Source organism: Melanaphis sacchari, unplaced genomic scaffold, assembly GCF_002803265.2.
Source record: "Melanaphis sacchari strain LSU unplaced genomic scaffold, SCAv2.0 Contig146_pilon_pilon, whole genome shotgun sequence".
NCBI lineage: Eukaryota > Metazoa > Arthropoda > Insecta > Hemiptera > Aphididae > Melanaphis > Melanaphis sacchari.
In genome coordinates, this window is record NW_020270633.1 from 212766 (window position 1) to 238117 (window position 25352).

General features: G+C 28.0%; 1 protein-coding gene and 1 long non-coding RNA gene across 2 annotated transcripts; both read left to right on the top strand.

Annotated features, from left to right (window-relative positions):
• Positions 1-10460: 10460 nt before the first annotated feature.
• LOC112591895 lies at positions 10461-11708 on the top strand. Its single transcript, XR_003114531.1, has 3 exons — positions 10461-10502; positions 10919-11008; positions 11116-11708. It is a non-coding gene; the product is annotated as an uncharacterized LOC112591895 (long non-coding RNA).
• A 10945-nt stretch (positions 11709-22653) lies between these two features.
• Positions 22654-24046, top strand: LOC112591888 (zinc finger protein 512B-like). Its single transcript, XM_025335820.1, has 2 exons — positions 22654-22763; positions 22876-24046. Exons 1-2 carry the CDS (start codon positions 22755-22757, stop codon positions 23905-23907), a joined length of 1041 nt encoding a protein of 346 aa, XP_025191605.1. The 5' UTR covers positions 22654-22754; the 3' UTR covers positions 23908-24046.
• Positions 24047-25352: the final 1306 nt, after the last annotated feature.

The window sequence follows — 25352 nt, forward strand, 5'->3', positions numbered from 1 at the left end:
GCGCGATAATATGACCGGCGGCGCGACGGAGGTACACCGACCTGGCGCGAGATGACGTCTCTGCGACGGGGCCCGTCGATGGCGTTCCACGTACGAAAACCGACTGAATTTGATCGCGTTGCCATCCGGCGGTCCGGCGCGTTGAGTATTCGAGATATACTCTACGTCCGCCGCCTCCTGCGCCGTCGCCGCCGTCACAGCCGCCGCCGCCGCCGCCACCGCCGACTCCACCGCCACCGCCGCCTCGTCATCGCCGTCATCCTGCTCCGCTCCTTCTACTCCCGCCGACGCATCCTGCGCCACTCGATCCTCCGACCAGCGCGCCGTCGCCCGCCCCGCGATAACGCCTATGCGTATATACGTATATACCTGCGTATTATACGCGTGTATATAATATCGTGAACGCACCCACACCACCCATTCGTGTACGACCCGCAGTCGCAGTCGCGAGTCGCAGTCGCAGCCGTCGACGCGGCAGCGGCACACCTGTAGAACAGGATCGGCGCGCGGAACTTTTCACTCTCGTTCGTACTCTCGCTCTCTCGTATTATTTATACCGCAGCTTTCGCCCCTCCACACCGCCGCGAAGGCTCGTGTCGGATCGGACGTGAAAACTTTTTTCCCTTCCTTCCGGCGTTAAGGCGGAAAGCCTCGCGGAGGACTGCGGCTGCAGACGTCTGGACGCCAAAACAACCGTCCGTAAAAAAAAAAAAAACAAAAAAAAAAATAAAAAAATAAATAATAAAAACTTGTTTGCGTGTACTTGACGGTTTTGGCACGCGAACGAAATCACGATTGCGGCGCGATTGTTTCCCGCGAACGTGGTGGTATATAAGTGTATACTATCCATTGGAATGTCATTTGCGTGGGCGCATCCAGAACCAAATTTTTATTGGGGAACGTAGACATCATACTATTTTCTCCCCTTATTAATCTGTGTCGAATTTTCGCCAACACCCCATTCTACTAATTTGGCATATTTGCAAATGAATATAAATTAACATCAATATTTACCAGTATGATCACACAGAAATTAAGCACACCCCCGCCTCAGTGGATTTATTCAAATATTCTGATTAATGGAATTTTAAAATACAGGTTCTTAAAGACCTTATTATTTTCAAAGATTTCAATTTGCAGTAGGTATATACTCGCGCTTAACCAATTGTATACTTTATTGAAGAAAATATCTTTCCTGGCTGCATAATACAACGCACATTTTGAGTGAATAATCCCTCAATCTCCCACCAAGTTGCGACTATGATTATTCATTTCCCCTCGGGCGAAGAATGATATACCTAACACTGCAGTACTGCAAAATCACAATATTATACTCCGTACAATAATTTTAATAACAACATCTGTGTGGGTATACAGATTTTGCGACGGAAATATTATACTACCTTCTGTAAGCTATATACTCGTATTTGTATATGATTATTTATAATATCTCGCTTACGTCGAGATATCGATGTAATATAAACGCAATGTAATGGTATATGGTAGATATAAACTGTTTTAGACTTCAAACGGCATATGTCGGTTTTACGACCACACACTGGAATTTTTCCTTTAGATAACACTTTTTGACGCAATAAAAGCGCGTTTCACGTTCATTCAATTGGAAATCGAACGCCGCAGACGTTTTACGATTTAGTATCGAAGTAGTTAGTATTTTATATTCCATACAGTACAGTTTTGAAAACGCAGTCCAAAAGTAAAAGCTGGAAAAGGTCAAAATTTCTCACACAATGATATTTAACAACCCCAGTTATGTAATAGATGCATTCCACCCTTATTTCCCATGTAACATTTGTTTATGGTACATTATTCTACATTACTACATATTTTCATATAAATTATACATAAATTACAAGAGTACATATTGTTTCATTTCGTAAAAGTTATATTATTTTTCCGATTCAAAGATGAAAGAATTATTGTTACTTTTCCATGTTATTCACCCTAACTACTGTTGTATCTACTTTATATCTTTATACTCGTATTTTGTTTTGAAAGAAGGGTGAAGTCTTAAAAGTTGTAAGACAAGTGGCGGGTCGTACTATAGGGTACACAGGCTCGTTCTTTGCTTAAAATATTAAAAAATACATAAATTTATTTTAGAATTTTTGCTTAATTACAGATTATTATATTATAATTTATAATGTATTATTTCCTTAATTATATACAAATATTTAGTTAGTTTATTTGACAATATTTTTGTAATAAAAATGCGTTCAAATGCGGGTATTCTTACCTAAAAGTCTACATTACGTACATAGTACGCGATCACTAGTTGGTGGGCAGAAAATCTGTTGTGCCCCATTAACATAGTAGATTTCACCTACTTGTCAAAATAAATTATTATGGCGTTATCGGGCACAAAATCGTTTGTGCCCGGATTCTATTTTTATTACGATTTACTCGAACTGCCAGTCTTATCGTTTTCATTGTAATTGTCGTTTGTAGCCACAAACCAGTAAATCACTAGCCATTATGTATAACCATGGAAGTGGTACAAAACTGTAATACAGTATTAAAATTTATAAGTTTGTTTTTTCAATGCGCATCGTCTTTAAAGACATTATTTAATTAAATATGATAAATGATAATAATAATTAATAATTATTCATAGTTATATATTGTTATTATTATTATTACAGTGTAAAAGTTCTATATTTAAAATAATTTATTAATTATTATAATTATTATACTCACCTCAGTATAACGAAAGTGTGTATTAAAAGTTTTTTTTTTGTATATAATACAAGATTTAAGTTAAATTTAAAATCGACAAAAATTAGTGGTAGTAAGTTGTGATACTAGAGAAGGGGAAATATTTGTGTCCGCCTTCTATGAACCTTACGAGTCATCACTATTTAAGTCTATTCATTTAAAATAAGTCTTCTCCGGCTCTCTTCAACTTTTAGGTTCACGTATTCATCTTCTTAACACATATCTTTCCATACAATTCTCCAATTATGAGCGAAGTCTTCCATTCAGTATTTTTCATGTTGGGTCAACTTTAATTACCACGTTCCATATTTCCACCATGCATCTCTGAACCACATTTATCTTTTCTTAATAATTTACTCCGTATTAAACCATCAATGAAACAAATTTAAGAGTTTTCATTTTATCGTTTTTTTCATGCATTGCTTTAAAAATATCTGTGAGGGCCATATAAATCTATGGTCTTATGTCCAGTACTCAAGTATAATAAAAAATAATTACAACTATATTAGCACCTGTGTTAATTTTTATCTTTAGAATGTTACAGACATGATTTACAGATTATATATTTTTTGATCCTCACTACAGTTCGAATGTGACCTATACAACTATAAATTAAATTTGAAGCTATATTTATTTCAAAATTTAGATTTTTAGACATAATTTCGTACCGTAAAAGATTTCCGACCATCAATTAATGTTTATTAATGTATCTTTCATAAGACCTTTGTTTTTTATTCAATGTCTTGAGTTATAGACGTTATAGTTTAAGGTTATACCTATTTTAAGTTCTAAGTATTTAATGTATTTCATTAGTTGTTATACACTACTTAACTTTCTCTCCTTGGTGGATATCCGTATCACCTCGGCCCAGTTTTTGTATTTAATATTTTTATTGTTAATTAATAGAATCTAGATCTAGAATAATAACTTAGAATAACTCAAAATAACATCGGAAAATGAATTTTTATATAATTAATGTAATTAATGTAATACATTATTCTATTAGTACATAACTATGTACTGGATGCTTAAAATGTGGATTATGCCATTAGCATGACGATTCAATTTTTTTTTTTATAAAAATACACCGAAAGATTAATATTATAAAGCTTTTCCAATAGTTCTATTTTTTGAGACAACAATAAATTTACCAACACATTTTTGTTTTGCCGATATTTTATTTTAGATCAATACCACATAAATGTGTGCGTGAGTGTTGTGATCGCTGCTAGAGTTTCACAACTAGCCATATACACCAACTTTCAATTTTTTTTACCACAGTTATGTGTATTATAATATTATATTTATATGTATAATATAATACACCTATATAATGTAATGCATAAAGTATCTGAAACTCTATTTCTCATCATACTCGATTTCCATTGATCGTTTTTGATGGTTTTTTTCCAGCACTACAGCGTATTAATAATATATATACTTTTACAAAACACGCTTACAAATTCAACATAATACATGCACGTCAGTTTGACCGTATAATATTATATGCTATACAATAATAATATAATAATATTATGTACATAATATAACATATAAACACCGCGCGTTGGAGCTCTGCAAACAAAAATCAATCGGCTTTATTGATCGAGAAACTGTTATAAATAGCTATATATATAACACACTATACTGGTAGTCGAATTCGATTTTCACTCTTTTTCTCACTTTCACACTCTCTCTTTCTCTCTACATCCGCCATCCAACGTCTCTGTACTAACACACCTGTGTCATCCATCGTCGCCATAAAATCACATTTGATTCGTATCTGAGCACATAATTTTACCTACAAATCGAGACGACGGACGATGTTATATCAAAAGTTATCTACGCACCAAAATCTTTTAAAACAATTGTAATGATATTTTTTATCAACTCCTTTATTATCGATATTTGACTATCATAAATGCATCATTGACTGAAATTTTTGTTAGAAAGAAATGTTTCATTATTTTGTATTCTAAGGTTACGTTTCAGCGAGCAACAGTCAACAAGTACCGTCACTGTCACTGTTAATACTCAGTAATAAAAGTTTTTTTTTTTACAAATTTATTTTTTATTTTTTTTTTTTACTCGTATGCCTTAAACATATTATTATAATATATTTTAGAGTACAAGGGAATAAGATTATTTGCATTGTATATATAACAGTAATAATATAGATGTGTTGTTTTCATATGTTTTAGCCTAGCCCGACATTTGTACGTTATTGTATTTTATTTCCATATTTAAGGTTAATAAAAATAATTCGATCAAATAAAGAAAAAAAAGAGGATCATTTTATGAATTTGGTTGAGAAACAGACATAGGTATTATATTTATTTATCCCTTAGTATATTAGGTCAACAAATCCTATCGCACGAGTATGAGGGCAAATATTTATACGATATGTTAAGGCGGCGTACAGCAGTTGATAGCCGTGTGCGTCGTGTATTTATTTATTTATTTAAATTGTATTTTCTCGAATTAGAACTTCGTTAGTAGGTCAACAGCTATGTAGGTAGTAGGTACAAAAAAAAAAAAAAAAAACAAATACAAATAAAGTAATACACATAATAGTACAAAAATATATTGCAAGATATAAAACAAGTTATTGTGATGTACGTATGTTATTCGTTTTAAGTAAAAAAATTGAAATAATTCACAACATTGTGTCTTTGATGTAATTTCATAATATTGTAACAAAAAATTTCTTAAAAAACAATTTTTAATTGGCATTTTTATGCTTATTGATTAAAATCAGTGTCAACAAACTTATTTGTCTTAAGAACTATCGTGTCAACAGATAGAATGACATAAAGCGTGTAAAAAAAAATAAAAAAATACTGTAGAATAAAAGTAAATATTATCTGGTGACAAAAAAATAACATAATATACGTTTTAACAAACTCTAATATTCAACATAAGAAAACCTCATTCACGTTAACGTTCAGTTTACTAACATTTGATATGGAAGTTTTACGCCTTACAACTTTTAAATATCACTACGTTTTATTGATTTTAAATTTCATTATTTTAATAATATTGCGTTGAAAACATCATACACGTGGCAACAGAAAAATATTATTTAATAATAATATTTATATCGAATGAGTGTTACTTAATATGCTATACTTAATGTACTCGAATAACCAATTTTATTATTCCATGAATAGTAAAGCAGTATATTCACTACAATATATTAATGTTAAGCGAATAAAATCGCTATTTGGTTGACAGTGGGTGACTGACCGAAATCGCATTGGTTTCAGCTCATTTAAATAGTACTTATATAAATGCCTAATCTAATGGCTCGATGGATAAAAATAAGTGTGATCTCCGAGCACAATATGCAAATCAAGTCGATAAATATTGAAAAAAAAAAGCCATGAATATTAAATGCGGCCACCAGACTATGTAGGTACTACATGTAATACGACGTCATACTGAAAAATTCAGTAGCCGATATTATATTTTTCTCGTATATATTCAAATTTTAAAGTACGCACATGTATGTATAATTAAATTTCATCACTAGTTGAGCGGTTGTGTGCAATCATTTTAATGTTTGTTTTAAACATTTGTACTTCTACAGTATGTTGTAATATTCTTTGAAATTCTGTGTTTACGGCCGTCAATCTTATAGTTGTTATTATACTTTTGCAGTAGTTTTATTTTTGTACCTAAAATTAACTTTTTATATTATTGGTCTTGAACACATATTTTGGTTTTGGGGACTAGGTCATAATCATTACATATTATGTATTTTTATACGTGTACAATATTTTCTCAAAATAATTTTTTTTTAAATAGCTACTGTACAATTAATACGAAATTAAAAAATATAACAGATTTAGAGTATAGTGACATGTTTACAATAAAATAAGTTTGGTATATGAAATAATGATATTAATTGTACTATTAAATAAAAATGTATTGATATCGATAGTTTATTCAGTATTTGTATTTATTTGAAGAACTTATTGGTATCCCTTTAATTTTTTAGATTTATTAAATCGAAACTGTTAATAAGGCAATTATATAACTTATTTTAATTTCCTCTCAATGGCATTTTTCAAATTATCTGCATTCGTTAATATCTGTTATTTTCGCCGCACGATTTACATTCAAGAGGGTCGCTGTTCAATTATTTATAATATTATACTTATGTATAGAATTGAATATGTATATAATTCTGTTTTTTCGTTAATAAGTATAATAATTATACAATAATACCACTCTCTCTTTATTACCGAATACAATAAATTTATTCGAAAACGATTAAACACCTATCGTATACAGTGTACATGTAAATAGAAAATCACCTAACATGAATTTTAATTGTATTCGTGAAATGACAATTATGTTGCCAGGTCTTCCTTATATCTACATATTCTTGGCAAGCTTTAACGACTATGGCTTTTAACCAATATACAATAACAATGTTCTTAACCATCGTACAAATACCTTAATTAAGGAAAATGCTTTATGGATAAGTAGGACCTATCTACTTGTAAAGACAGAATAACTCGTATATATATATTCATCACTTATATTAGTTATTTCAATGAAAAATCGGTTCATATTATAAACTAATATTATATTGTATATTATTAATTATTAATATTATTATTATTATTATTATTATTATTATTATTATCATAATCATTATATTTACATTTGTATTCTGTGGTTTTTAAATACATCACTATTATTATGTATATATTATCTAAGTTTAAATAGGTAAATAAGTCTATAATCAGATGAATTATTAACTTTGTAATGATAAATAATAGTTTAATAAAAATAACATACAAAAAAAAAAATTAATATACGCATAAATTTTAAATCAACTTAAATCACTCGTCTCTTTGCGATCTATAAAAATTGTTAAATAACAACACAAACTCAATGAAGAATAATAGAGTATTGTTAAATATACTCTTTCTTTTATATCGCAAAATCGAAAGTCCATGAAACACAATATTATCCACTACCCTCCGTGGAAATTGGACCGCAAATTTACTTCTGTAAAGTCTACATTTGTGTGAGAATCGTACGCTTGGCAAACACTCGTAAACCGGGGTCTTTTGTATAAATAACGATAAGTATTATAAAGGGATTTGTTTCACTCTTAGTGTATATTCACTATATTCTTCTTGCGATCTATCTCTCGGATTTGTTCAAGTATAACAACAATATAATTTTTGCATTTTGATTGAAACAATTATCAAATTAAACAATTTTGATTTAACTGAATTATTTACTTATCTATTACCAGTTTATGAATTTTGAGTTTTATATCCACTTATGTCTCAACGCCGTGGAATATTATATTGATAAAATAAAAATAAAACGTTACATTTTGCATAAGATTTTCTCTGAAACTTACAGTATAATGTTAATAGTTTGTTTTGACATTAATCTTATACTTTCTATACGAATTCGCTCTTTATTTTTTCTATATTATCAAATTTTTTGACAAATAAATTACATTTTAACAGAGTAGATATTATTATTACGTAATCACACTGTAGTTTTTTGTATAAATAAAAATGGACATCAATATATTGGAAATAAAGTTTTCAATTCCAAACAAATATCGGTTAACCGCAAACATTTTTTATTTGTGACTCTCAGTGAGTAAAATGAAACATCTTCACTTATTAAAACGTCATCATCCTCATGTCAATAGCAGCACTCGACTGAACTTTATCATTGTGTGGACTGTTCCGCAATTTAAGAATATAGACAATAGTAATATTATATTGTATAATAACTATATATCTATATATTCTATCTATTCCTATATATATAAACTATAGATACTCGAGAATAGTAAATATGATTTGATAATAATAAAAAAAAATTCTGGTATTTGATAAGACGTCAAGTAAGCTTATAAAATAAAATAAACGTAGAACGTTTTAATGCTCTAGAGTACTATTAAATTGACGTAAAAAAGGTTTATAATTAAAAAAAAAAAAGTTGTAATATGATAGTTTTTTTAAATATAGTATTGAAAAAGCTTTCCTTAAAATTTTGATGTATAAATATCGGCAATGAATATTTTTTAATTATTAAGCATTTTAAAGTATATTTGACTGAAATAGTAGAGTTACCAATGAGTAATGGATCACAGCTTTTGACATATTACACATATATTACACATAAATTACACCAGCCATCTACGTAAACTTTAAATATAGGTACATCAATATTTTTCGAAAAATTATTCTGCTTATGATTATAAAATTAAAAATATAAAATATATCTATTAAAAAAAAAAAAAAATTAAGGACTCTACAACATCACGAATATATGATAAATTAAAACAAAAATTACATTTTGTATAGTGTATAATATTAATTTAAAATAAATTAACACATCATTTCTCTTTTTGAAAATACAAAAAAAAAAAATTGTATACTTAAACAATATTTTTAGAGTATAATACTATATATTGTACGTAATTAATATGTTATAGGTAATTCATTAATTTTTTTTTTTATAAGATGTTAGTAATTGAATTCGTATTTAGATCATTTAATATAAATACTTAATACGTATTAATATATTTCTACGTTCTGAAATGTTGTATATCGATAACATAATATTATTAGGTACCTATACACATCAAACAAAATTAAATTAAAAACAAGTCGTTGTAGTACGATATTATTTTGTACACTCGTTATAAATCTGGTACGAAAGAAATATGTTATAGCGTAATAGCGTATAATATAATAGTCGGTGTTTGATAACATTTAATACAAAGTTTTCAATTTCAGTTTAATATTATAATAATATAGTTCACACTTAGTTTATTATTACACGTTTATATGTAAGTATTACGTGCTACACTTTACACCGTGGTTACATTTTGTGCTGTAAATTGTGGTTTATTAGGAAATTGTTATTTTATAAAGTGATATAATATAGGTAAACACAATAACAACTAAGCAATTTTACACACATTTCACGATCATCTAAGCGAATGGCCTTAGAAAATTTACCAGAGTAAGGATATTATTATAATACACTGTTCTGCAGACGTTAAACGATAAATTATATATTAACTGTACCTAGATATTATAGAGCCGAAGAAGTATGTTCTGTTCTTAAGCTTACGGAAAAAATTAAAAATAAGAACAAACGATGAACTCGATTGGCGGCACGTACATAATTAATTTGGATCTGATACAATCACGATTCGTTTGTACAGACTACAGATTAAGTGTTGTTAAAAAAAATCGACGCAATTTGTGAAACAAAATACTATAACTCTTCGATCTATAATATTATATGAATTATGTCATCCAAATCGTTCGAAATGAAAATACACCATCAGCTGGTTAAACGAAATTAACCATTGGAATCATCATTACACTTGCCCTACCGTATACAACACGATGTATTACGAATTACGAAAGTATTCCATAAACCGGTGTGATTTATTTCAGACCACATTACGAGACGCAAAATAATGTCTCATCGTTCACATAATACGCATACATACGTATAATATACCACTCGAGATATGCGAAAAAACAGGTTGTATAATATTATAATAGTTATTATACTTATTAGTTATTACTTATTACAATTGTGTTATTATATATGTATGTATTAAACACGATGCATACATACAGAGTGATTATTTTAACTGTCGACACTAATTATTTTGAAAGTTATCAAATCTTTTTAAAATAATATTTTCATAAAATTTAAATACGACAAGCAGTTTTACATTTTTTACATTTTCTTTACAAGTATGTTAGTTGATTTTTTAATCGTGCTTCTATTTTCATTAAAAATGTATCAACATATTTTGATACGATTAAATTAAAATTTTGATATTATGAAATGAATATTATTTTTTTTTTTTAATAATCATTTTCGTAACTCAAGGTTCATGCATTAATATTTTTTATAAAATACTCTTTTTCGGATTATTAAATTAAAATCAATGAAGAAGTTTTCACTTAAAAATAATACGTTGCATGATAATATTATGTAGTGGTTTCGTCAAAAAAAATAAGAACAATATAATGTATTCAATTTGCGCTGATATACATTTCATTAAAAAAACCTAACTCAACTTAAAGATTTCATAAAAAATAATAAAACTCTTAGAGCTAAAATTAGTTTTAACATTAATCCTGTAATCTATAATTGTACGTTATAGAGGTACGCGTGAAAATGATTGAAGATGTTCTTTATACATTATACTTGAGCACAATACCAGTAATAACACATGTGCTTAGTCGTTTCTGAGGTGAGTTATTTGTTATTTATTTTATTTTTATATTATTATTATTTTTAGAATTATTATACATGACGTATTGTGAAAACCATATCGATATTCGTGTACGCTGTAAATAGTCACAAGAGTACATCGTCCAAAATGTCATCGAGAACACTGACTTGGTACAACATTGACGAGTGCACATACGTATTCGGTTCGTGGCCAAACGACGATCAAAGACCGACGACGACAGCAATGGCGACTAAAACGAATTCAATGGCAAAGAAGACTTCGATGAAAACTAAGACGACGTCGATTGCAAAGACAAAACGGAAAGCAAAGACGACTCCGTTGGTGAAAACGAAACCGACGACGGAGACGACATTGACGAGCGAATCTAGCAACGACGACGAACGGATGCTTCGGATGCTACACGATGCCATCTTCTGAGTCACAAAAGACGCACTCAGAAAACTCAAACCAGTTGACCCCGAATACATATCTCTCGAAATTCCAGTTCAGTCGGTCGACCTCCGAACCACCTCCGTAAAATTTGAACGTGAAATCGGCCGTTTCACGTCAACATTCTTAAAATGTATTTTGTAATACCACGCCGAAAAAAAAATAAATCGATTTGATCCATACACTACAAACAAAGCAAATTTAAATAAATTATATTTTAAATCTAATGTCAAGTTTTATTTTTAATTTTTTGTTTGTGTAATTGTGTTGTAATACTGACGGCTTTAATAAAAAAATTTAAAAATATTTTCTCCTGATACATACGATATTAAGAATTGATCACAGGCATACTACTACTCCATAAATGCAACTTAGTGATAAATTGACTATACTTTGAAAATTATTACGATGTGTATACAATTTTTATCAAACGAATTCTATAAAACCGTTTAAATTGTCAAACTGTACTAATCACCTCATAAATTTTATATAGATTATTTCCGGTCATTTGAACAAGTAATTAGGTTTAACCAGTATTAGTATAATTACATAATGATGATGATGGTACAGAAAATATAAAAATATTATTCACAACAATTCCTTTATTGCACTTTTATGTAACTAATAATTGTTTTTTTTTTTTTCATTTTTCCATCAGTCATATAAAATAATATATAATATTAATGTGTAAAATAAGGTTATTACATTTTATTGCTACTAGTTAGGTATGAATAAATAATAGAAAAATAATTGTCACAGTGCGATCAGTTAGAATAGGCCATAATATTGTAACGCCGTAAGTTTAAACGAAACATCGTTATTTATCAAACGTACAGTTTAATTTTTTTTTAATATAAAGGTTAGATTGAAATATTAAACTATAGACTGCTTTCTCTTTCAGACGTAATTCTATTAGTTAACAATAATGGCAGTCACTCATTGACGGCGTCCCGCAATACAATGTTTACCAGTTATTCCATTTTATGGTTTGAAGTATAAAAATTAATTTCGAAATAAATAGATATTTAACATTTTAACTATCTACCTATTGCTGTACACATCATGACATTTACAGGTTTCTATTAGTAATCCTTGGTAAATAATATATGATTGCATATTTATCAGTTGTTACTTGCATTATATATATATTATATATATATAAATAACCACGAATATTTTAGAGGACAGTTTATTTTAATAATAATAATTGTAATCTACATACTTTAACATAACAATTATTAATTATTACTCTATTTAATGGACTTTTTATTGTAAATATACAATTATTGCTTTAAAATCTAATTATACCTACACATGGCGTGTTTTATATATTACAATCTTAGAGTTGTTATACAGTAAGTTCTGTGTTTTTCTTCAAGTATTCCAAAACATACTTTTGAAAAACTACCAATTACATGAAAATCCATTGCAAAAACAAAGATTTCACGGCTCCAATCAAGATTTAAGTATTAAACACACCTAATATTATTACAGGCAAGACTATCAAATTTTATTGTTTATATCACTTATGTATGTAGACATTCAATAAAAATAATACAAATCGATCTTTATTTCGCATTCGTATTGTTATCTAAAGGAAATAAGGAATACATCAAATATATTATTAGCCCGGGACAAAGAAAATAAGTGCCTCCGTTAGTTATAACTTATTAAAAGACATCAACATGACTTTACTGGCATCATTTCGAAACGATAAAACGTAACGATACCGTTTTCCCCTCGAAATAAAAATGAACGATTTTCTCATTTTCTTTATTTTGTGTAAGATGCACTATATTTTTTCTAAAGTATTTTGTAATATATTTCGTCTTTTAATGTTTACTAAAATCGGCATATATTTGCGTTATTTGCGTTATTTTAGTTCGATTAATTTTAAATCAAATTACTTGATAAAAATTTACACAATAATAATAATCAATGAAACAAGTACTAATTGTTTATTATAATTATAATGGTAAATTAATCGATCATTTTAGTTCCATAAAATACTTAGGAACAGATTCGTAAAATACATATTTTTTTATTTCAATAATAACTAGTTCCAAAAATTTACACATCACTAGGGAATATTATTTTTTTTTATTTATTAATAAATAAAACTAATTTATTAGTTTGATTTGTCATATTAACTTTTTATTTTTCATTGTTTATAGCTTCTGTATTATTTATTAATAAATTATTTACAAAATACAGTTAATCGACAACAATCCCAATTTTTTTTCATTGATGACAGGACTCAAATAACTTTTTAAGTATTAAATAAAAAGTAATAAATTCGTATTAAATTGTTATTCATAAAATATGATATTAAATAAATTCAAATAAAAATAAATTATAGTTATGAAAATAAATTCATTTCAAATTTCTACAGAATAAATAATAAATATATGGCTAAGACACTTTAAACAGTACTTAAAAAAAAAAAAATGTTTTTTTTTATAAAATTAGCAAATATAGTTTTTAATAATTCTAAATATATGTAATAGCTTTTTAAAAAAAATTATAAAATATGTAAGGAAAATTTTATAAAGATAGAAAATGCATGTTTTCATAAATTAAATTATTAAAAATTTTCTTTTTTTTTTAATTACCTATAGTAATTTGGTAGGTAGCACTTAAGCATTAATTTGCATAATTTAATGAAATTTAATCACCAAATACGACTTTAATTTTTAATTTAATTTCATAATTTTATTAAAATGAATTTAGTCTATTCAAAATTATTCTATTATTCTATAAGTTGAACTTCAGAAGACACGATTTTACTAGAAACCATTCTACTTAATATATTAGGTATGCCAGATTACTGTATTTTTGATTTTTAAATCTTACATTATATTTTCAAATTATACCAAACTACACTTGTAATTCTGTTATATCGTTACAAAGTTTCAGAAGCATCTCGTCTCATATTTTAAACAATTACAGAGGTCAGTAGTTCCCATCCCTAGTTCGGGTCGTTTCGTAAGAGTTTCTTAAAGTATATAATGTAAACAAATTTCATAATAAAATAAAATAAAATTTGTTCAGTAATAAACTAATATTAGATGAGATTAAAATCGCGATAAATAATAGCCTCCATTTTCGAGATACACGTCGTAAATAATGTTGTTTTGGTAATTTTTAAATTTAATACATTTTTTTTTAAATATTTAATTTGTTTGGAAATAATGTTGGTTACATTTTTTCCGGTAATTTGATTTAATTTTATGGATACAAAATTCTACAGAACTACAGGAACTGAAATATACTTTAAAATGTTTGCGATCGTATAGCATTAATAGCCTCTTCCTAAAAAAAAAAATCAATAATATTTCGATTTAAAATGAATCTATGCCTAATTAAATAATCAACAAAATAAACATTTCAAATACCTAGGCAATATGGTAGTATATTTTATATTTTGTATTTTTAAAGATATAAACTGATTTTAGTCGAAGTCAACATTCTTCTTCATCCCTTATAAATATAGGTCTCTTGATACTAATAAACGGCGTATCTAATCTAAGTTGCACTACATTTAAAACATGCATTTACAGAATATTTCATTATTATGGTCCAATACGAGTATTCCAATATAATACAAATATGCATCACCTGATTATGTTAGCTCTGTTGACAATAAAAAACGTATTACCTAAAAAAGTGTAAACGTGATTGAAAATAATTTTTTAATTATTTGGTATGATAACAAAACAACATTATTGAAAAAAAAAAAATAGTTTTTATTGCTTTAATTATTTATAAGTTATAACTTATATCATAATAATTTAGCTACAAAAACTCATTCAAAATTAAATTTATACATATTTATAAATTATTAATAAAAAAAAAAAAAGAAAATAATGATTTCTTTTGAAAATGTGTTATGATAATGTAAAAGAATTATGGCTATAAAAAATTAATCAGTACAGTAGAATAAAATTTAAATTATTATTTTTATTTCATATAATATTATATACATACAGAGAGATACATATTATACATATTATACATATTATAGACTACGCTACAAGTCGTTCCAGGCTGCCGGTCTGTTTCATGCACAAGTCTAAGTACGTGAGTTACGTACGAAGAGGAAAATGATTTGATATATATATATATAACATTATTATATTATATCATGTCATATGCTCATATGTGTCATTGATTGGTATGCGCTTAAAGCACTATCCGCTACACGGCACATACCATGATAAACATATATACCAAATACATATACATCGCGGACAGCCGATATTATCGTTAATATTATTAGAACTTAAAAACAACGATAGAGATCATTTTATACAATTATATATGTCCATGTGTAAACTGATATATATGTGAATTATAAGTACCTGTATCCAAGTAAAATAATAAAATAAAATATTATGATTTATTAGTACAATAAATAATATATTATATTTAAAAAAAATGAAGACCGTCGGTGGGATTTAATATTTTGGGTTATATAGGAATGTCACGCTCACGAGTGGTAAGGTTATTTTTTATTTTTATTATTTTTTTTTTTTTTTTTTTTAATCTAAAATCGATTTTTTTCACTTCTGTATTCTCAGAAAATAAACGCGAGTGGCAGGTCCAACCTCTTTAGAATTTCAAAAACGCATTTATTGTACTGCAACGCGTCTGCATTAATGTCGGTCTTTTTTCACGTTTATATTATTAAAGCTTTGTCGTCATATCTTTTTCACTTGAAAAAAAATAAATATATATGTAGGTATTTTGAGTAGTAGGATTTTATACAGTAAATATTTTACCCAAGCTGAGAACGTGCGTTTTGGTTTCACAATTAAATGTTGCAATAATGTTATTCATTTATTTGCTGTAAAAAACTCTTCGATGAAGCAACAAAAATATATCTCTATAAATCGTACGGCACAAACACAAACGATACTTTTTAGTTTATAAATATAGTTTGCAGATATTGAAAGAATAGCAACCAAAAAAATATACACTATGTCTACGATATCAGTATACGAGTATTTTTTTTTTCTTAAAATTCAAACTGTTCAAGAAACTATGACCGGTGTTGAACACTATTCTCGGCACAAAATAACAATGTATTTGGTGTTACGTTTTAATATTACATTTGTCATTAAAAATAAATCACAGCTTTAAAAATAAAAAACTACTCAAAGCGGTTAGATTGGAATATCGTAAAGCATGTGGACGTAATTTCTGAAAAAAATTTTGACTTCCCGAAAAAATAGCGGCAAAAAATATTTAAACATCTACGGATATCAAATGAATTTAAAACCGTTTACTTAACGATATCCATTACCAGCTAATCTAAGAGTATCACCCAAAATGATAAATAAAATATAAAATTCTCATCATGGGGTTTTAGCCGATTAAATAATGTTATATAGTATGTATAAGAAGTGTTTGCGGAAAGACTTGATAATTTTATACAGAAATAACATTTAAATATGTTACATCTTCTATACGCATCCTTCAACAACGCCGCAACAAAATATAAAATTTTAGTCTAATTATTATTAATTTATATAACGTAATGAAAATATAAAATTTTACTTGGTAAAAAAGTCTACACTAAAATTAAAAAAAAAAACGGGATGCCGGGTCCTTGTGCTCTCCTCTCATAAGTAACGGTCTCGACAACCAGCAGTTTATTATAAAAGTTCACCTATTTTCGGGTTATCTTATGAAAAAAATCACGATAAAAAAAAACATCGACGTGTCGTCTCTATGTAATTATTGTTTATTTTTATTACAACACACATCGAGAACCAAGTAAAAATAACTTATTTATTAAATACGTTCAATAATAACTACAAATTTTCAAGTAGGTGTGCATAAAATGCAATAATGAATATTTAATTGTATAGGAATGACGAATCTTCATGGGCCAATGCGCATTAATTAGAGAAGTAGTTAGTAATACAACATTCAATAAAGAAAGGATTAATATCAGGACTGAAAGTATAAAATTCTAAAATTTATTTGGCAAAGTATCTTAGGGCAGTTGATTGACCCTTCAACAAGCTTCCGTAGAAACTAGTTTATAATGACTCGCCTTAGCGATTAATTTTAAACAGCTGTATACAACTAATTCATAATAAAACCTTTTAGAATAGATTTAGTCTCGGGGATTATTTTAGGTCATGTTTTAATATAAGAGTATACAATTTGGAAAATAAATACTTTCCATTCTATTTTTACAAGCACTTTTTGTAAAAAAAAAAAAAAAATGTTTTCATGCTTCTTTGAAAATATTTAATACATTTCTTAAATCCATGTGATATTTTGTATTATTAAATTGTTCAAAATAATTTATAAATATATTTTAAATTGAAAGTCTTTTACCGGTACTAATTTTAATGACAAACTTCTTTACTTAAATCTTAATATTTAATTTTGTATATAATAAATAAATGTTTTCCAAGTTATTTTATTAGGTTCGTTTAATTTACTAATTCAGTGTTCAATAGTGTTGGCGTTTCTATTTTTACTAGAACTATAAAAATTTACAATGATATAATATAAGACACAAGTTTTAATATTAGAATAGCAAGGTACATTCTATTTTACTCCAATTATTAAAATTACATATCAATTAATTAATTGTATTTGCTTTATGTATCAAATTAATTATGATAAAAATTATTTAGTTTGTAGTCTAACATTTAAGTAATTAACTAGGTAACAATTTGTATAATTAATTAATATCATAATTAATGTTTAGCAAAAATGATAGTTCTATTCTAATGTTATTATAAGAATTTAATATTTTACTAGATTATTAATTCATATTTGATGTGTATTCCTTAAGTTCTTTAGCAGAAAATTATTAAATCCTATTCAAATTAATAAGATAGTAACAGTTTATTTTTATAGTAGAAAAAAATTATTATGAGACATAATATTATATATTTATTCAATACCACGCCTGTAATTATTATATTCAAAAGTATAGGTACATTCCAAAAGTCCTGTATCAACCCAATTATGTATGCGAGGCCGTGAAATAAATTAGAAAAACTATTTATATCCGGTAATTACAACAGAAATGTGTAAAAAAATCTCAATTTAACGGTTTGCATATTATTTTTATTTTTATTTACTTATTTAAACCTATATTTAGATAAATAAATTTTTACAGAAATAATATTAGGTATTAGGGCTATACTATGGAACTGTAGAAAACACTGATTACAGTCGCATTTTAACATCATACTTTATAACTATGTATACATTGTACAGTTTGTACACACATTTACAGTGTATCGTACACGCGTCGACACTCGATACTGAATTATTCGCGTCCATTAGGTAATTGCGCGCGTCGGTCGGAAGGAAGACCTTTACGCGAAATTACACGAAAATCAACCAGAGTATACTACGCTTATTTATACCTATGCTATAAGTTCGTATAATTGCTGATCGACTGATTTCCGCTCACCCCGGTAATGACGTCGTTTGAGCGGATATAAAAACGCATTTCAAACACACGTGCTTTTTTTTTTTTTTTGTCCTCCACCTAAAGGTCGCATCCAATTGGCTGGTTCGATAAAGCGCTTCATCCTCTAACCTATTAAGTATATTATTATTATTATTGTCATCATCATTATTATTACTCTTCTTTACGAGCTTAAATCCGTTTAACTCCAAATGCTGACCGTATATTATATTAATATTATTCTTATCCTACAATGATGATCTGACCAAGTTTTGATCACAAATATTATTACAATATTAATCAATTATATTTTTGATCTAGTAAAATGTCCTGAATATTAAAATGTTTTGGTTTAAGCAAAAATATTTAATATTGTGTACCCGATTTTCAAACGAGAACTTATCGTATTCCGTGAAATTATCATACTACAGTAATTTCATGTAAGCTCCATGATATCATAAATATAATGAAATAATGCTCACTATATACAATATGCATATAATAAAGGCAATAATAAAAAAAAGATTTTAAATATCAACAAAACATAGTGTTTTCGTTTTTTTTTTTTTTAAATAGTGCATATTTTTAAATAATACAATTTAACTAAGCACATACGCAGTGGCACAAGGATTAAAATTAGATCAGAAGAAAATAAATTATAAAATATAAAAAATCAATATACTGGATACCTGCGTATTTTATTACAAACACTGAAATATACGCACAGATTACCTACCTACATATCAAATGTGTAAATGTATGGCTCTAAAGTTTTGGTGTTCGACTTACAAGATATGCGATCAACAAAATTATCGCTTGATGAGGAAAGCGTTTTAGGAATTGTTAGAATTATGCTGTTCATATCACATTTTAATACGCAACGTAAACCTATATGAAGATAATTTTTACAAAATTAACAATCAATAAAGGTATTTTAAGCATTTTGTTTAATCCACAAAAAATTAAATAAACTTTTACGAAAAATGTCAAGTGGCTATATACATACATTATATTATATATCATTCCATTGTAAAAAAATACAAATTTTCTGTAAAAATAGAAACAAATAAATCCATGACTTGAGTAATTCATGCTTGTGGTAATATAAAAATATTGGTATTTTATTTATTTGTTACATCATATTACTTTATACCTTGTATTATACGTGTATTATACAATTGTACAGTTAACTTTTGATTATATAATGGACTATTAACATTTTATAGAGTACCTTTATATATTATATAAGATCTTTGAAATTAATTAATTTTAATAATTATTAATCACAAAAAATAGACATTCTTGCACAAATGTAAAATTAATAATATTTAACAATGATTAAAATAAAAAAATTATCGAGACTTTGGTGTTTAGTCAATAATTAGATATTTTCAAATCAACAAAAAATTATAAATTAACAACTATGATTATAATTTACTAAATTTAAAATAATTATTATAATTTACCAAATTGAAAATAATTATCAAAAAATTAGAACCAATAATTATAACTATATAATAAATAATAATAATTTTTTGTTTTATGTTAAAAAAAATATTTATGTATACACATAACATATTCAATAAATTCATTTAAAATAAGATTATCAGATTCCTTTATACAATTGCTTATACATTTTTGTGAGTTCCGTTTATAAATAAAATATATATATATATATAAAATTATTTTATAAAACAATATTCTATACAGCATGTACAGTATCATGCGATATGTGTTAAACACATTTGAATTACTAATGGTGAACATTTACATAATGTAGTAATCGGTGGTCGTGACACACGAATCATATTTTACGGTATCATCGATTGAAGAGATTACCTACAGACCATCAAAATCAATAAGTCGTAAGTACTAAATTATGTGCTATTGGAAATACTACCATGGTTTTGGATGACATTGAAAAATATATTCAAGTTTCAATTAAATCGAATTGCACGCAAATTATCTCCTCTGACAACGCCTCAATCATTATAAGAATTTATTAAATTAATTAAGTTAGTAATCTAACTATTTTAGAATTTTAACTTACAGATACGAAACGCTTTGTCCCGTAAATGCAGAAAGTAAAATTATTTTTCTAATTACTGTAAATATAATATTACAATTACGTCACAATAGTTCTATTAAAGTTGCTGATAATACATTTTACGCACGCACAAAAAATACTCAGCTCACTTTTTTTCATTAAATTTTAACCACGGTTATCATCTCAAAATAAAAAATTAAGAACCTAAACGTCATATGCACAACAATTGATAGCGACCGAGAAAAAAAATTAAGTAATAAACAAAAATTATGGTTTTTATCCGAATGTAGAAGCCAAAATACCCTATGTACACCAAATTTATTTTAATTAATTTCTTTGTTCACTTTCATATTATATTCTAGTTGTCGACAACTTTAATTAATTATAAATTGTTGATTAATTATTTTAATTTTTTAAACAATTTCGCCATTTATATTAAAAAATGCTCGATCAACTGATTTTTAAGTATAGTGATTACTATACTTAAAAAAAAATTTTCAAACATGCATAAGTATCATTATTTACGCAATACAATAGATTCTTATTATACTAAGCATTAATATTTCAAATTTTTCGTTAAATTTAAATTCTCTTAGAATTAAACTTATAATAAAAGCTCATCATCTCAGATTTTTAGATAATTTCGACTTTTTCCTACTCCTTTTCTAAGCAACGCAATAAATAAAATTAATATTATTTTTTTTTAAGAGAATTATTTTATAATGTTTGAGATAATAAGACTATATTATACAGTTATTTTTGTGTTTACCGTATGGTAATTAACTTTTTTAACTACAGAAGTGGTAATAAATATGTTGATGAGGATTTTTCTCTTAAGCCATTTATGATATTTATTGATTATTATTTATCCGTTTTATTTTGGTGAACCGTTCTTTAAACGGAAACTTCGTGTTATTACTTATTTTTATTAAATGTTTGACATCGACTCGATGCGATGTGATGCATTACTCAAAAACTCCAATGATGTCGAAAAACAATGAAAATCATTAAACGTTTTACACGGCGTTTGATTTCGAAAAAGTAACTTTTTAAATTATTTATAAAACCTTATTTGCAACATAATATTATAACCCGTACCGACATTTAAATGTCACATGTTTACAACACACGTGTGACCGACTAAGTATCGCAGTCCTATATATTGTAAATCGGGGCAGAAACGTAATTCAAAAGTAAATTTACATATATTGAGTTGGCAATAACCATACATTAATTTATAGTGACATAAAAATGTAGGTATATGAAAAAAAAACATTCAGTTACCAATATAATAATAATATTGTTGTGTAAAAAAATCGCAATCGTCGGTGTCTATTTTAAGATAGTGTTCTATGCATTTAGACTTTCCAATAATCCACACCGACACCTTGTCAAAATCCAAATTATAACTAGTCTGTATAATACACACATGCGTGAGTTATTTTAAAATGATTCAACCGTTTACCTATACTTGTATAGTTGAATTACGTGATTCGAGGACGACGACAACCACGGATACGATAATAATAATAATAATAATATTCCAGATTTTGTCATTCGCGACGAGCAACTCATATATAATATTTATACACGCGCATAATATTATAGCTCTTCGTTGTCGTGTAATATATATGTAATATTATTATATAGAATATGTGACACAATAAACCAGTACAAGCTCGACTGACTGGATTCATCAATTTGTATAAAAATAACGCGGTGGGGACGATGGTACGCATATCTGCAGACTTGTATATATAGTCCATCGACCGTGTCCAACAGTCATCATTCAACGGGATCGCATCCAATAATCAACACTAAACATGAAATTCGTAAGTACAACGCTTGAAATTCACAATGACGAGCGCGTCTGTTAACTTATAATACTATACTTTAATAATTTAGAGTTTGATTTTAAACATTAACGACTTGTGCGGTTTACAGGCAACAGCTCTAGTCAGTTTGGCAGTCGTAGCCCTCGTCCAGGCCGATGCGTCCAGTGACGAAAAGAAAACGACGAAACACGAAAAGAGAAGTTTGGGTGGCTATGGATTAGGACTTTCCGGTCTCGGCTACAGCTCTGGCCTTAGCTACGGATCTGGTTTGGGCTACGGCTCTGGCCTCAGCTACGGATCTGGTTTGGGCTACAGCTCCGGTTTGAAATACCGTTCCGGACTGGGCTATAGCTCCGGTCTCGGCTACGGCTCTGGTCTGAGCTACGGTTCCGGTTTAGGATACGGTTCCGGTCTGGGCTACAGTTCCGGCCTGAGCTACGGTTCTGGTCTGGGCTACGGTTCCAGTCTAGGATACTCCGCTGCCGCTGCTGCTCCCTTACCAACAACCGGCCCCATTGTCCCGATCTCTAAAGAAGTGCACATCATCAACCGACACGCACAACCCGTGTCCGCTCCATACCCAGTGCCAGTAACCCATGACGTAGCCGTCCCCGTACCACATCCAGTGCCCTATGCAGTCGACAAACCATACCCAGTCCATGTGCCCGCACCATATCCAGTTCCAGTCGAGAGGCCAGTCCCTTACGCAGTCGACAGGCCTGTTCCTCATCCAGTGCCATCGCCTTACCCAGTCCCGGTAGTCCGTGATGTTCCAGTTCCTGTGTCCAAACCATACGCAGTTCCAGTAGTTAAACGCATTCCTGTACCAGTATCTACTCCAGTTGTGGTGCCCGCCGTCCAACCAGTCGCACCATTAGTCGCTTCCAGTTACAGCGCTGGAATTGCATCGCCCGCAATTGGCTACAGCGCCGGAATTGCATCGCCCGCAATTGGTTACAGCTCCGGTTATGGAATCGGCCACGCCAGCTCATCAATCGGTTACGGACTTGGATCTTCTGCCATCGGTTACGGTGCATCTTCATACGGTGCTGGTAGCTTGTACGGTAGTTCTTTGGGATACAGTAGCCTAAGTGCATCTTCATATGGACATGGTGCCCACGGTTTGGATTACAAGAAATAAAACTCTCGAATAATTCGCCTACGTTGCACTGACGACGAATATACTTAGATTAATCTTTTACTGTGTATATTGTGTATACACGTATTATGTTTTTAGATAATTATTTCAATTTTGTTTTTATAGTTTCAATTTTGTTAATAACCAATAGTTATTGACTGACATTAAATATATAATAAATGTTTTTAATACATTACATACTCGTATATGTGTTCATATTTTCAAAAAAAAACTTTCTAATCACAATACATTTAGGACAAATCAAAAAAATATATAGTCACCTAGTTCCAGAAGAAAACATGCAATTATTTATTCAAAATACACAGCTTCTACACAACTTTAACTAATAAAATTTAAAAAATCGTGTATCAAAGAATATTTGGAATGTATTTCTAATAATATTATGTTAACTATAATAATACAAATAATATTGTATTGACCCTACCAATAAATTGTAAAAACATGATAAAATCAAATTTTGATATTTTAAAAGTAAAAAATAAAAATTCAATAAAATCAATAAATTAAATATAACATCATCGTATGAAATAAAAAAAAAAAAAATGTTTTTAAAATTATCCAAATGTATGGTTATAGTGATCTAATAATATTACATGATTCTTATAATAATATGATTCATAATATTCTATATTAATATATATGTCTCAACTTATAATTTATTTTAACAATTAAATTATTAATTACACTTGCAATGTTTGCATATATTATATCGTGTATATTTTTATTTTTATTTCAAATATATGAAATAAATAACTTCAACAACGTCTTAACTAAAAATTAGATAAAACATAAGACATTATCATATGAGCACAGACTTGTAATTAAATTATAAATATAATAAATATACGTTATTATCATAATTATGATACATATAGAAGATTATTTCAAGTACGAAAATACGTTTATTATAAATGTGTTTAAAGCATTAAACATCTTATATAAAACATAAATCGTTTTAAAAACTGATATTTTTTTAAGCGACTTTTATATCGTACAGAAGTATTCTCACCAATATGAATTACTAAATAACACTGAAAATAATACCGATTAACATAAGCCGTATAATTTACATGCAAAATATATTCTTATAAAAATAAATCAGGTATATAGTTTATTATGTGTAAGTAATAAACATAATACAATTATTAATTTTTATAATTTACCAAATATTATAAATGCCATTTGTAACTTTAGTAGGTCACTGAACTATCCTTTAAACCACAAATTTTGTGTCACTCTATTAATACTAAAGAGCTTTTATTTTTTTATTATAATATCTTATTTCTTCGTATAGATTGTTTTCTAGTTCGGTTTCCTGAAATAAAACCATCAACTAATATTATTTTTAAGATTTAATTTTTTAAAAAAAAAACTCTGTTAATTCTACTATTTAAACAAGCAGTATTACTATTAAAACTTTATTATGA